This window comes from Paralichthys olivaceus, chromosome 8 (assembly GCF_024713975.1).
Source record: "Paralichthys olivaceus isolate ysfri-2021 chromosome 8, ASM2471397v2, whole genome shotgun sequence".
NCBI classification, from domain to species: domain Eukaryota; kingdom Metazoa; phylum Chordata; class Actinopteri; order Pleuronectiformes; family Paralichthyidae; genus Paralichthys; species Paralichthys olivaceus.
Genome location: NC_091100.1, coordinates 8,574 through 20,344, shown reverse-complemented (window position 1 = coordinate 20,344; position 11,771 = coordinate 8,574). Strand labels below are relative to the sequence as shown.

Below are 11,771 nucleotides of genomic sequence, written 5' to 3'. Positions count from 1 at the left end.
CCTTATATCATTTTCATCATATTATTATCATTAACTATAATCTTCAGACTCAGTCTACGTGGTTACGTCTTCTCCATCTGTACACATCTGCATTTTTGTGGTTTTTCTCTTCACATCCTCTGACGCTCTGTTGGATTTAAGTCTGGGTCACTTGGGGTCAGTCGTTATCTGTCACTCCATCACAATATACATGAGCAGTACATGTCCAGGAACAATCATCCTATTCTTCGTCCCACGTAAACAACATGTGATATTCTTTTTTTCCTCTCTGCTACTGCCACATACCATAATAATCTCAGGTCAGGTCTGTGGAGATGATTTGACAACGCTCAAGTTCTGGGAAACATTCAGATGTTTGTGTACACTTCGCAATCCTGCTTGATTTTACCACAAAAATAATAATGTGCCTTAACGGCGTTGTTAGGGTTTCTTATATATATATATATATATATATATATATAGACTTGATATTATATTAACTTAAAAACAAAGATTTATATATAGGGTTAGGGTTATATAGTGTCATAGATCTTCATCAATGATAACTTCTAGGTTCTTCACAGTGGAGTTCGGAACAAGGCGTATGTCATCTAGGTTCACCGACTGGTTAGACAGAGTTTCTCTGAGATGCCTATGACCCAGGTTTATGACCTCACTTTTGTCTGTGTTTAACAATAAGAAATTCTGGGTCATCCAGGCCTTGATGTCTTTAAGACAGTTTTGAAATCGAATTAAATGGTTCAGTTTGTCTGGCTTCATAGATAAATATAACTGGGTATCTGCATAACAGTGAAAAATAATGTTATGTTTTCTAATATTGCCTAATGGTAACATGTATGAATTTAAGAGTATTGGACCAAGAACCAAACCTTCCGGGACTCCATGATTAACTTTAGTGTATGATGAGTATTCATCATTAACACTAACAAAGTGGAATCTATTTGATAAATAAGAGCTGAACCAGCTTAATGCTGTCCCTCCAATCCCAACCTCCTGCTCTTATCTGTGAAGGAGAATGTTCTGGTCAATGGTGTCGAATGAAGCATTGAGATCTAACATGACCATCATGGAGACAAGACCCTGGTCAGAGGCTACGAGAATATGTTTTGAAACTTTTAAAAGTGCTGACTAGGTCTGTAATTTGCTAAAATACCTGCATCTAAGCCAGGCTTCTTTAGCAGAGGCTTAATTACTGCTAGTTTAAAAGCCTGTGGTACATAGCCAATTAATAAAGAGCTATTGATAAGATTCAATACAGTGCTGCCAACTTCTAAGAAAGCCTCTTTAAAGAGCTGAGTAGGGATGGGGTCCAGCAAGCAGGTTGAAGTTTTAGAGGATGAGACTATTGAAGATAACTGTGAAAGGGTGATCTGGGAGAACTGATCTAACCGTGAGTCTAGGTCTACACTTTTTCTGCGTCCTGTTCTGCAGCCACTGGTTTCACCAACATGTGAAGAAGACTATGATCCATTAAGAGTCTCTGACCAGAGAAGACGTTTGTTCCCTGAGTCGTTTCAATAGAAAATTACTGAATAAATCATCTGTTATTGTTTCTGTTGATTGAATTTGAAATTATTTTTTAAAATGTGATCTTAAATAGAATGTTTTAAATCAATATGATATTTTGTTATTTAAGAAGTTTTTTTATGAAAAAAAATAAGACTTTTAAATATGAATAGGAATTAATTACATTTATATCAATAATATACATTTTCTTATTCAGCTTTATGTCTTTTTGTCATAATTAAAAATTGGTAACACTGAGCTTGAAATGTATAAGCCAGGTGATTTAGGCTTTTTAAAGCCTAATACAAGTGGCTCAGATGATCAAATTCAGGCAGCATTTCCTTTTTTGGCAACAGTAAAAGCTGTGCCAGGTCTTCTCTGGGTACGATATCTTCATTGCTCTGGTGGGGTTAAATGATTAAAGAAAGGTAGAATACATTGACCTAATGTGTAAAACAGATATTGGAAAAAGTTAACATTACAAAAAGTGAATAAACCGATCTAAGTCTGGTCAATCAGCCACTAAACATGAAGCAAATAACTGCACACAAACATTTTATTTGCATGTACAGTATATCAGCAGAGTCCTTTTAGCTGCATCCAGAACCCAAACACTAAAAATTAGCTGCAACACAGTTTATATGAAACCTGAAATCCAGTCATTACAGTCAGGTGATTGACAGCTAAATATCAGCAGCAGGTAGTTGATGGTTTTAAAGACAGTTTTCAATTAAAAACACTAAAAGAACCAACTCTATATCCATGTGTGTCAGGTCTGTTGTCCTGAACACATGCTACAAACAGTTTTAGTCTAACATTCGTTTCAGGTCCAAACAGCACCAATTGAGCCCACTGCCATCTGCAGAACAAAGCGCGGAGCTTCAGAATGAAAAGCTGCTCAGTTTTCCTGTGACATGTTCGTGTCTTTGGGGTCTGAGTCCTTCAGCTCAATCTTTGCGCCTTCACCTGCGTCACGCTGCCGGTGTCTGAAAAACACAGATGTAGTTGTTAACTTGAATGTAAAATCTAAAACTCAACGCATTTTCATCAATTGCAACTGTCTCTTTTAAATTGCAGCTGTTGAATCAATTTATTTGAAATCTGAACATTAGTTTAAAATGAAATATACAAACTAAAATTCCATAGTCGAAGAATGTACATATATATGTTGAATGTTCTCTTTCATGCTAGTATAAAGCATGTTTGGAAGATTTTGTATGTTTTGTATTGTGTTATTTGGGTCTTCATTTAAGCCAGTACTGGTTTCTACCAAAGGGTTTGGATAAGGGTCTCTGTGCTAACTCTAACACAAACCCTAACCCTCTACCTGTATGTATTTATGTTATGTGAAATTAACTAAACCAAATGTTGTTAACTGAGTCTGTTGAGAATTTTTTACTGTGACTGGTTGTATTAATTTGAAGTTACTTCACAGTGTGAGAGAGCAAACAGTTCTAAATAAAAGCACCAGTCATCAACCTGGCTGATACATACAAAGCACAGACTGTAAATGAGATGAACGACATAACAGCTCACAAAACTGAATCCAAAGCTTCTTCATTTCCCCATGGTGGCTGGCTGCAGTGTGTCCTCCATGTTAATAAATGGTACAACGACAAATCAGAGTCTTCGCAGTTGTGACTGTGGAGTGGGGCTGTGGTATCTAGGCCCCACCCATTAAACTTTCTTGACCAATCCTGAGTCAGTCTCAGCTGTCAATCATGACGTCTCAAAAGTGACATTTAAATCAAACTGATCAGAATCACTTCAGCAAACATCGGTGTGATTAGAACAACCTGAAATGACAGAAACCATCTGTGAGAAACAATAATTTAATATCTGCTAGTTTTAGTTTGGTCAATGTCCCATCTGCTAACATGGAGAAGCAGTGATTTATGACCTATGCTGCAGCATGACACCAGGGGGAAATGGAGCTGCTTCAGCTTTTGGGAGCCATCATGTCATCCATCTGTATTTACAGTCAATAGTTTTAACAAAGTGTAGCCACATCTATGACCAATGAGAGTTCGGTCCAATGATGGACTGTAGCCTTAGTTTATCCATTAAACATCTGACATCTTCAGATCAGCTCTGGTGACTGGTCAGGACAAGTCCTGGCTGGGATGCGTACCTTCCCTCTTCAACATCCATGATGGTTTCAGGCAAACGGACATTAAGCGTCTCCGGGAGCAGGAAGACCAAGCTGCCACTAACAATTCCAGTGGTGGCGAAGATCAGTGGTGGCAAAAGAAGCCAGATGTCCTCCAGCAGCATGATCATGGGAGCCAGGGAGCTTCCGATCCGACAGAGACAGGAAGTGTAGCCCAAACCACACTGCCTGTCCATCAAACACAATCAGCATCAGGTTTAATGTCTCAGAGTTTCAGTCACATTCACCACCTGAACAATGTGGCTCCAACATTTCTAACACTGGACACCCTCCATATGATCTTTCCTGAAGCTGCTGCTGTCCTCTAGTGCCACCCGCAAGACAAACCTTACATTTTTAGCTTTGGTGCATCACCACTGTGTGTGAAGTGTGCTGCTTCTCAGAGAGGCTAGCTTGGTTTATGACATGTTTGAATCTAGATCAAAGCCACGTCCACATATGTTTAAGTTTTAAAATTCATCACCTCTTACACCTGGTGGAGTTTTCCAGCCTCTAATTCTTTTGTAGACGTCTACAAACACTGCTTTCGTCGCTCTAGTTTGAAAACTTCAGGTGTTGTCTTATTGGGATGCCCAACTTCTCCTTACATTTACATTTAGGGAATTTAGCAGACGCTTTTGTAGAAGCGACTTCCAATAAGTACATTTGTCACAAGAGAGAAACCACAACATATGACCGTCGATGGGGTAAAACGAAATATAGAACCAATTGTCAAGTCCTCATCTGAGGATCGTAACTGCTATTTGTGAAAGATTCTTTAATTGCATTAGTGCTATGATTGAAGTGCTAGTCATACGAACATACAAGTGCATACATTATTTTTTTTGGGGTGAGGGGTTGGAAGGGAGTCATGCTATGCAAGGTTGAGGTGAAATATGAACAAATTAGTCTTGAGTCTTTTGCGGAAGATGGAGAGCGATTCCGCTGCTCCGACATTGGTTCTTATCAGTCACATGACTCGACTGCAATTGGTGAATACAAAGCGTTGCTAACACTTCCTGTCAGTAACAGTTCCACCACATTGTCACTCAAGATAAGAAATCCCTGATCTTACTTTTCACTATCTGAGCTAAAACACTTACCGATTTAAAACATGTCAGTGACGACCAAGCCTTAGTTTTCCCTGAGCTGAAGTGTGTAAAAGCTATATATATATGTATATATATATATGTATTACTTTATATGATTTATTATTGTCTTTATGTAATTTTTCCAGGTTCACTTTTTACCTGAGGATGGTTGGGTAGAGTTCTGCTGAGTAGAGGAACGCAGTGGTGAAAGCTGCCTCAGAGAAACCCTTCGCCACCACAGCGATACAGATACGAAGCACAGAGAACTCTGAAAGAGAAGCAGGTCAAGCAGATGCATGTAAGTTTATTTCATTCAGGATTTAACCTCAAAATAATTCATTCACTGTACTATAAGTGATGTAACCTAAAGGTATGGCTGTGTTTATTCCTATCAGGGCTCCAGTTATGATCAGAAACCACGCCTGGCCATTCCTGCGGCCGATCCTGTCCAGGACGAAGAAGCTGAGGATTTTGGCGGGAACTTCAATGGCGCCATAGATAAACTGTGTGAGGTAGATACTGACACCGAAACCTGAGATCCTGAAGCTTATTCCATAGTACAGGAAGGCAACAGCAAACCTTGGGATAGAGCAACATAGCCAGTGTTAGCACAGCCTAGTGGTCTAAAGCAGGTGACATTTTCAAAACTCAGATTTTTGTACCAGAATAATCCAGAGCATAGGGTGATCTTCCTCAGCTGCGGAGTTTTGACCAAATCCAGGTACGAGGGATTCTTTTCAGCCCCTTCAGACACCGTCACCTTCCCTAAAACCTAAAACAGTCAAACATTGAGACTTTATACTGAGTTGTAATCATTCAGTTATCAGCCCCCTGCAGTTCTACAGTTTCCAGGTTGAACAAACTGTTTCCTCTAAACGTGTTGATGAGCCACGAGGTTGGTTTCCTTTGGTTTGGTTTGTGTGACGTATATATAAACACAGCCTTATTAAAAAGACAGTGACATGATGGATTATAAAGTTCTCACATTCACACATCAACTGAAGATGTTAGAAGACATGTTTGTCTTAAAGAATTAAGTAATTTGATAAGATTGTAGTTATTAAATTTGAGCATTTTTTCATTAAACACATATTTCTGATTAACTAATTTCATCTACCTTCCACATCTAAGATTCACAAGAACATGAAAGAGAACCTTCTCAGCTGCCGTAGTTGAAACACCAGATTGATCAATGCTCCACCTTTTACACTGAAATAAACATTTCTTCCACACTGAATAAAGTTTAGTGTTCAGTCTGCTCCGATTGGCCCACTGACCCAATCTGTTGTGATAGGTCAACAGCGTCCAGCACATGTAGTAATATCAGCCCCAGCCTGGCTTTGATGTCAGACTTGATGTGAATTATGGAAAGTCCTCAGCTTGACAGAAACTGTATTCCGTCAAATTAATGCAAAATAACTGTGCAGCCAAACAAGACATTTTTATTTACTTAAACTTGAGATCAATCAGTCAAATTCTATTTGTATAGCCCATATTTACAAATCACAGTTTGTCTCATAGATCTTAACAAGGTGCAACATAGTTGAAACCTCAGAGGGAGCAAATGTGAGACAAAACAGGTGTTTTTTTTCATCTTCAGACCGAATAATGGTCTTTATTGCAAATTTAAATGAGACAGATTGATTACCTTCCATGTTAAGTTAATATTGAACCACAATCAGCTGTACCTCAGTGTTTAGTTTGGTCGTGTTCTTGCCGTTCATCGTAGCACACTGAACCAGATACTTCTGAGCTTCCTCCACTCTGCCGTTGGCCAGAAGCCAGCGAGCCGACTCAGGCAGCCACCTGGACACATGCAGAGGCTTTTAAAAACACAGATGTTTGTCAATGTGGAGCCTTAAAACTCCTCTTCACATCCATCTTACCACCAGGAGATGACAGCAATGATGCAGGGTGCTGTCACTGCCAGCGTCAGATGTCTCCAGTCACGTATGAAGTAGGCCAGCAGTGCCAGGAACATGGTCCCCACGCTCCAAGACAAACTCATGACGGTGCCAGTGAACGTGCGGTGCTTTACGTCTGTCCACTCAATACCTAAGCAGGACGACAGAAGTCAGTACAGATCGTTCAGGTCAAATTACCCCCTTTGGTCACGAAGAACAGATCCATAAAAATAATGAACTGCTAACTGGTGTGCTCTCAGGGCGTAGACCAATATTATGAGCACTCAGTGTGATGGTGATCAAATAAAACCTTTTGTGTTTAAGACCCTGAAAATGAACAGCTTCAATATGACAAGATGAAATAACAACAATATACATATGCTGCATTCACTCAATATGCTGTTATGTTAAATATGTATGAATTCAAGCAGTTAAGGACCACACCTTATTCCTCTCATGGACTTTCAGCATGAGAGCAGGACGTTTTGATTTCACCTTCAGTTTTTCTAATGCGTTCAGTTCAAACCGTGCGCTCATACTCAAATAGCTCCTGCTTGTGCACTTGCACTCACGTTTCCTGTGCTCCAGCTCCAGCTCTACTCCTGGTGGTCACACTGCTTCTTTGCATATGAAACATCTACTCTCAGTTTTCTTCTCAGCTCTCTGATGGTTTTTTGCAACAAGACTGTCAAAATTCATTGTTGACAGGCCAAAGCAATAATAAAGCCATGGAAGACAGAAGTGCATGAACCCCGTTAAAGTAACCACTGTGCAGGACTTAATAAGGTTAATCTTTGTGGGCATGTTACCCTCAAAGAGGGTGGAATAATTTAATTCTTTATCACTGCACCTGACATTCTATTGGTCAGACACTTTTACAGACTTGTAACACAAAACAATCAGACAGCAGATGTTTCATGTGCACAGAAGCAACGTGAGGAGTCGTACATGGACTATCTGAGGGTGAGTGCAATGTTTTGAGTGAAAGCTGCTCTCAAACTGAAAGACCAAACTCAAGAATGATAAGAAGGAAAATCACCTTAATGTTTCTTACACTCGAAATCACTCAAAACTACTTCTAATTTTAGAAATATGAACATGCCCTTTAAAAATCCATTATCTTTCAAGACATTTTCATCATAGACATCCCAAAATTTAAACAATGTTGAAGTTGGTTTTGTTTAAAAGGAGCCTGTAAATGTACAGTAGATCAAAAACCATCACTAAATTCAAATCTTAATCAAGTTGTTGATCTCTTACCGAGGACAATCCCAATGATGGACAGGCCACTGAGGGCCACACCACAAAGTGCTCTGGACAAGGCGAACATGATGTAGGAGGTGGAGAAGGCCGAAGTGAATCCCAGCATGGTGGCAGCAATAAAAGCCACCAGAAGCATTGACTTACGACCAAACCTGCAAGATAAACAGTTTCTAGAGCTTTTGAACACATCACAGGGACTTCATCTGCCCATACATTTTTTCGTTTAGAAGTATTCCCACTCCAGGTTTTTACCCCCAGCACTTGGAAGAAATCTCTTCCATGTTGACTTAAAAGCTGAATTAAAGTTCACTCTTGAACTATAAGGAGACATTTAAGTTTTGCTTTTGACACATGGCCATAAGCCATTAATGTAATTGTATTTAATGTTTTATTATAGTGATAACACCTGCTAGCTCGCTAACTTGTGAGCCTCTGTGGCTGCTAATTGTGCATTCATATGTTGTTGGAATAAGCCAAAATGACAAGTTCCTGATCTCATTACTTATAAACTAACTAACATAATTCTACAATCAGCTCTAAACAGACGCTTTTAATGTGAAATTTACTAACAATACATGACTGCCTATGTCGTACCACAATATGCCATTTGGAGTGATCTATGGTGATAGTAACTTACAAACAGCTCATTTATATTTACTTTGTTTGATCAAGCCTCTAAATGAACCTTTAAAAAGTGTATTCTACAGCTGTTTCCTGAGAATTTAAACTCAACTGTAGATTCAGAATTATGTTGAAGTGCAAAACAAATGGGGAAAGTCCATCTGCTGATGATGATCATGTGATTGGATCAAAATCACTGGCACGTTTGACTTTCAAGAGACTTTGTCATTTTAAAATGAGGCCTTTTCTCTCATCTGCCAAAATTAATGTGATGATGTATAATATGAGTTTTTTGAATCCAGACTCAACACAGAAATATTTATCATATAAAATTCAATTTAGCAAAGAACCCCACCATGTGAATGTCCAGAAATGGTTGTGAGATTCTGCTTTGAACAGATCGAGGAACAGCTCGTGTGAATACTTGATTAATAGTATCAAGAATCATCTTGATCTTATTAATTTCTTCCAGACTCCCACGGACCAAACTGAGCATTTCATATGAGCATGAGGGAATATTGTCGGTAATGAGTGTGTGTGTGTGTTGTGTTTGTTTGTTTGTTGCAATCAATGAACTTATTAGATAACTGACATTTTGGGCTTATTCAATATAGAGTCACATGCAGAACCTGGGGTTGTTGCACACACACACACACACACACACACACACACACACACTTGTTTGAAGAAAAGTTTCCCATATTAGAATGAATTAGTAGAGAGCAGTGTGTTTGCTGCCTTGCTGCGAAGAAAGAATGTGAGAAGAAATTTCCCTTTCAATGCAACTAGTAAAAAGTAATGTAAAGTCTGGAAGTTTTGATTTTCAAGATTTTGTGAAAATCTATGTACTTAGGCTGTGCGATTACAATCAACGCCTAACCCACGCTGTGTCCAATCACATAAGGGAGTGAGATCAAAGGATGCAGCCTGTAATCTAGTGTTAATGTTTCCAATGTCACAGATGTCTACCACTCATACTCTGTATATCGTCAGGTCAAGTGTTTTGACTGTAAAAGGTTTACATTCTCTGATGATCAGAAAACACATCACTTTCTTCACACTGCAGCAACTCTCCTTTCAGAGAGGGTCGGTTCCATTTTTTTTTTATTAAGACGTGCTACAGTGGAAGCACCATAAACGTCCCTCCATCTTCATGGGTCACATGACCAGAGGAGTGCGAGGGTTCAAAACATTGTGAACTCACTTGTCGGAGAGCTGTCCAAAGAGAATGGCTCCAAATGTGACCCCGAGGAAGAAGTATGTGGCGAGAACTTGATTCAGCTGTTTGTCGTCACACACCAGATCCCACTGTGGAGAGATGGGTTAAAATGAGTGACCGTGATGGCTGCCATGCTTTTATGTCGCACAATACTCTCTGACAATTGAAGTTTGTTATAACGTGACATTTATTGGCTTGTCCTTAACTCAGCCGACAGTTTTGTGTAAAAACTGTATCGACTTTGTGTTTGAAGAGAGGTGTTTTCTTGGAGCACCATCTAGTGAACATTAGTTGGAGCAGATAACAAGGCTTTTGTTTCCAAAATTGAGTCTTGATTTTGCGATGGTCACTACACTGTTATCAAACCTGTTTAATGTCAGGGAAACTTCCTGGTCTGGTTTCATGCAGAGAAAGTTAACTCAATCAAACACGCAATTTTTCACTCACATTAACATGTAGTTGCAGTTTAAGCTACAATCAATATTATTATTCAATTTTACTTTCAGTGATTAATAAACATGATATAAAACCCTAACCCTAAAATTCAAATTCAAATCCAAGAGGAGATGAGAATACATCTCTTCAATATGATTTCAGATTTAAATACTCTGTTCAACAAAGAATTCAAATAGAATTTTCTCACCTCTGTAACGGTTGTGGAGCTAATCTGCGACCTGTTGTAGATCCATCCATGTGGACAAGGTGCTGTCCGGTTTACCTGGCTGAGGTCGAAGGTCAGCGGGGGGTCATAGACTCTACAGGAGCTGAGAGAGCTTTCATCCTTATGGGGGATCCTGAGGGCTAGCACCTCGGGGGCCGGGTTTGTGTTCTCCAGGGTCCCAAGGGCACAGCGGTGTGGAGGGGTGGCAGAGATAAAGTTGTGCAGGAGAAAGTGGAGGGGGAGGATGGCTCGGGGGAGGCAGAGGAGAAACAGCACCAGGAACTGGAACTTGGAGAAGCCACCAACTTCATCCAGGATCTGGTCAAACCTCATGGTGACAAGATGGAAGAACTGAGGTCTGCGTCTGAGGAGTCACTGTGTGTTAGAGGAGCATTCATCGACTATCTGAACTTCTCTGTCTCTCCACCCGTCTTTCACTGCTCTGCTGTGTCTCTCTCAAGTTCTGTCTCCAACTGCACAGAATCAGCTGCTTACAGCAAGAGGTACAACAGAGAGGAAGGGTGGTACATGGCTGTGTGTGTGTGTGTGTGCGTGTGTGTGTGTGTGTGTGTGTGTGTGAGAGAGAGAACAGATAATTTCTCTGTGTATCAGCTCGGTCATGCTTGTGTCACAACACATTGAAGATGGAGTATTATGACTGACAGTGTTCTTGGTGCAGCCGCTATTAAATAATAGCAGACATGATGTTGAGATCATAAATACTTACACTTTGTTCCAGAAGATAAACTGTAAGAAAAATATATTGGATACAGATGCTACCATCTTGTGGTGTTGACATCATTTGCAGTCAGTGTCTGTGGAGAAAGACACACTGACGACGTCTCTGACCGGTGTCAGTTGCTTTGGAGCAGACTAATGAGAGTTCACAGGATGGACTGTAACCTTAATTTAGCAATTATCCATCCAGTTACAAATCTGATCAGACGTCTTTAGATCAGCTCTGACTGGTCAGGACGAGTCTTGCCTTGCTCTTCTGAGAGCAGGGAGACCAAGCTGCCGCTGCCTATCCCAGTCACAAAAAAGATCAGAAAAATGTTTATTTAGATTTTTTATTTTGGTCCATGTCCCATCTACTAACATGGAGGAGAACATGTTTATGTCCTATACTGCAGCCAACCACCAGGGGGTGGTCCAGATGGACTAGCTTCACTTTTGGCATTGTCACGTTGTTGATCTTTAATAACAGTCTGTGGATACAACTGTCACTATCAGGAAGAATTCTGTGAGTTGACTCCCTGTGGGTTGAAGCTGATCACATGACAGGAATCTTACAAATTAGAGAAGTAAATGTCAAGACCGATGAAACACAATCATTGTTTCCAATAGTTTCATTTTA

General features: G+C 39.9%; 1 protein-coding gene across 1 annotated transcript; it reads right to left on the bottom strand.

The window, feature by feature from the left end:
- Window positions 1–2,044: 2,044 nt before the first annotated feature.
- slc22a7a (solute carrier family 22 member 7a) lies at window positions 2,045–10,928 on the bottom strand. The gene is made up of 10 exons (XM_020107445.2): window positions 10,397–10,928; window positions 9,739–9,842; window positions 7,911–8,065; window positions 6,633–6,801; window positions 6,435–6,552; window positions 5,409–5,518; window positions 5,111–5,325; window positions 4,906–5,014; window positions 3,638–3,844; window positions 2,045–2,492 (listed from the first exon to the last, which is right to left on the bottom strand). Exons 1-10 carry the CDS (start codon window positions 10,745–10,747, stop codon window positions 2,405–2,407), a joined length of 1,626 nt encoding a protein of 541 aa, XP_019963004.1. The 5' UTR covers window positions 10,748–10,928; the 3' UTR covers window positions 2,045–2,404.
- Between the last annotated feature and the right edge of the window lie 843 nt (window positions 10,929–11,771).

What these genes read in the sequence shown, in the direction of transcription:
- slc22a7a (XM_020107445.2), bottom strand. Translation starts at nt 10,747, where the DNA reads ATGAGGTTTGACCAGATCCTGGATGAAGTTGGTGGCTTCTCCAAGTTC. An exon ending in GCTCCACAACCGTTACAGAG is followed by an intron (nt 9,843 to 10,396) that starts GTGAGAAAATTC and finishes ATCTCTCCACAG; the next exon opens with TGGGATCTGGTGTGTGACGA. An exon ending in ATTGCTGTCATCTCCTGGTG is followed by an intron (nt 6,553 to 6,632) that starts GTAAGATGGATG and finishes GCATGTGTCCAG; the next exon opens with GTGGCTGCCTGAGTCGGCTC.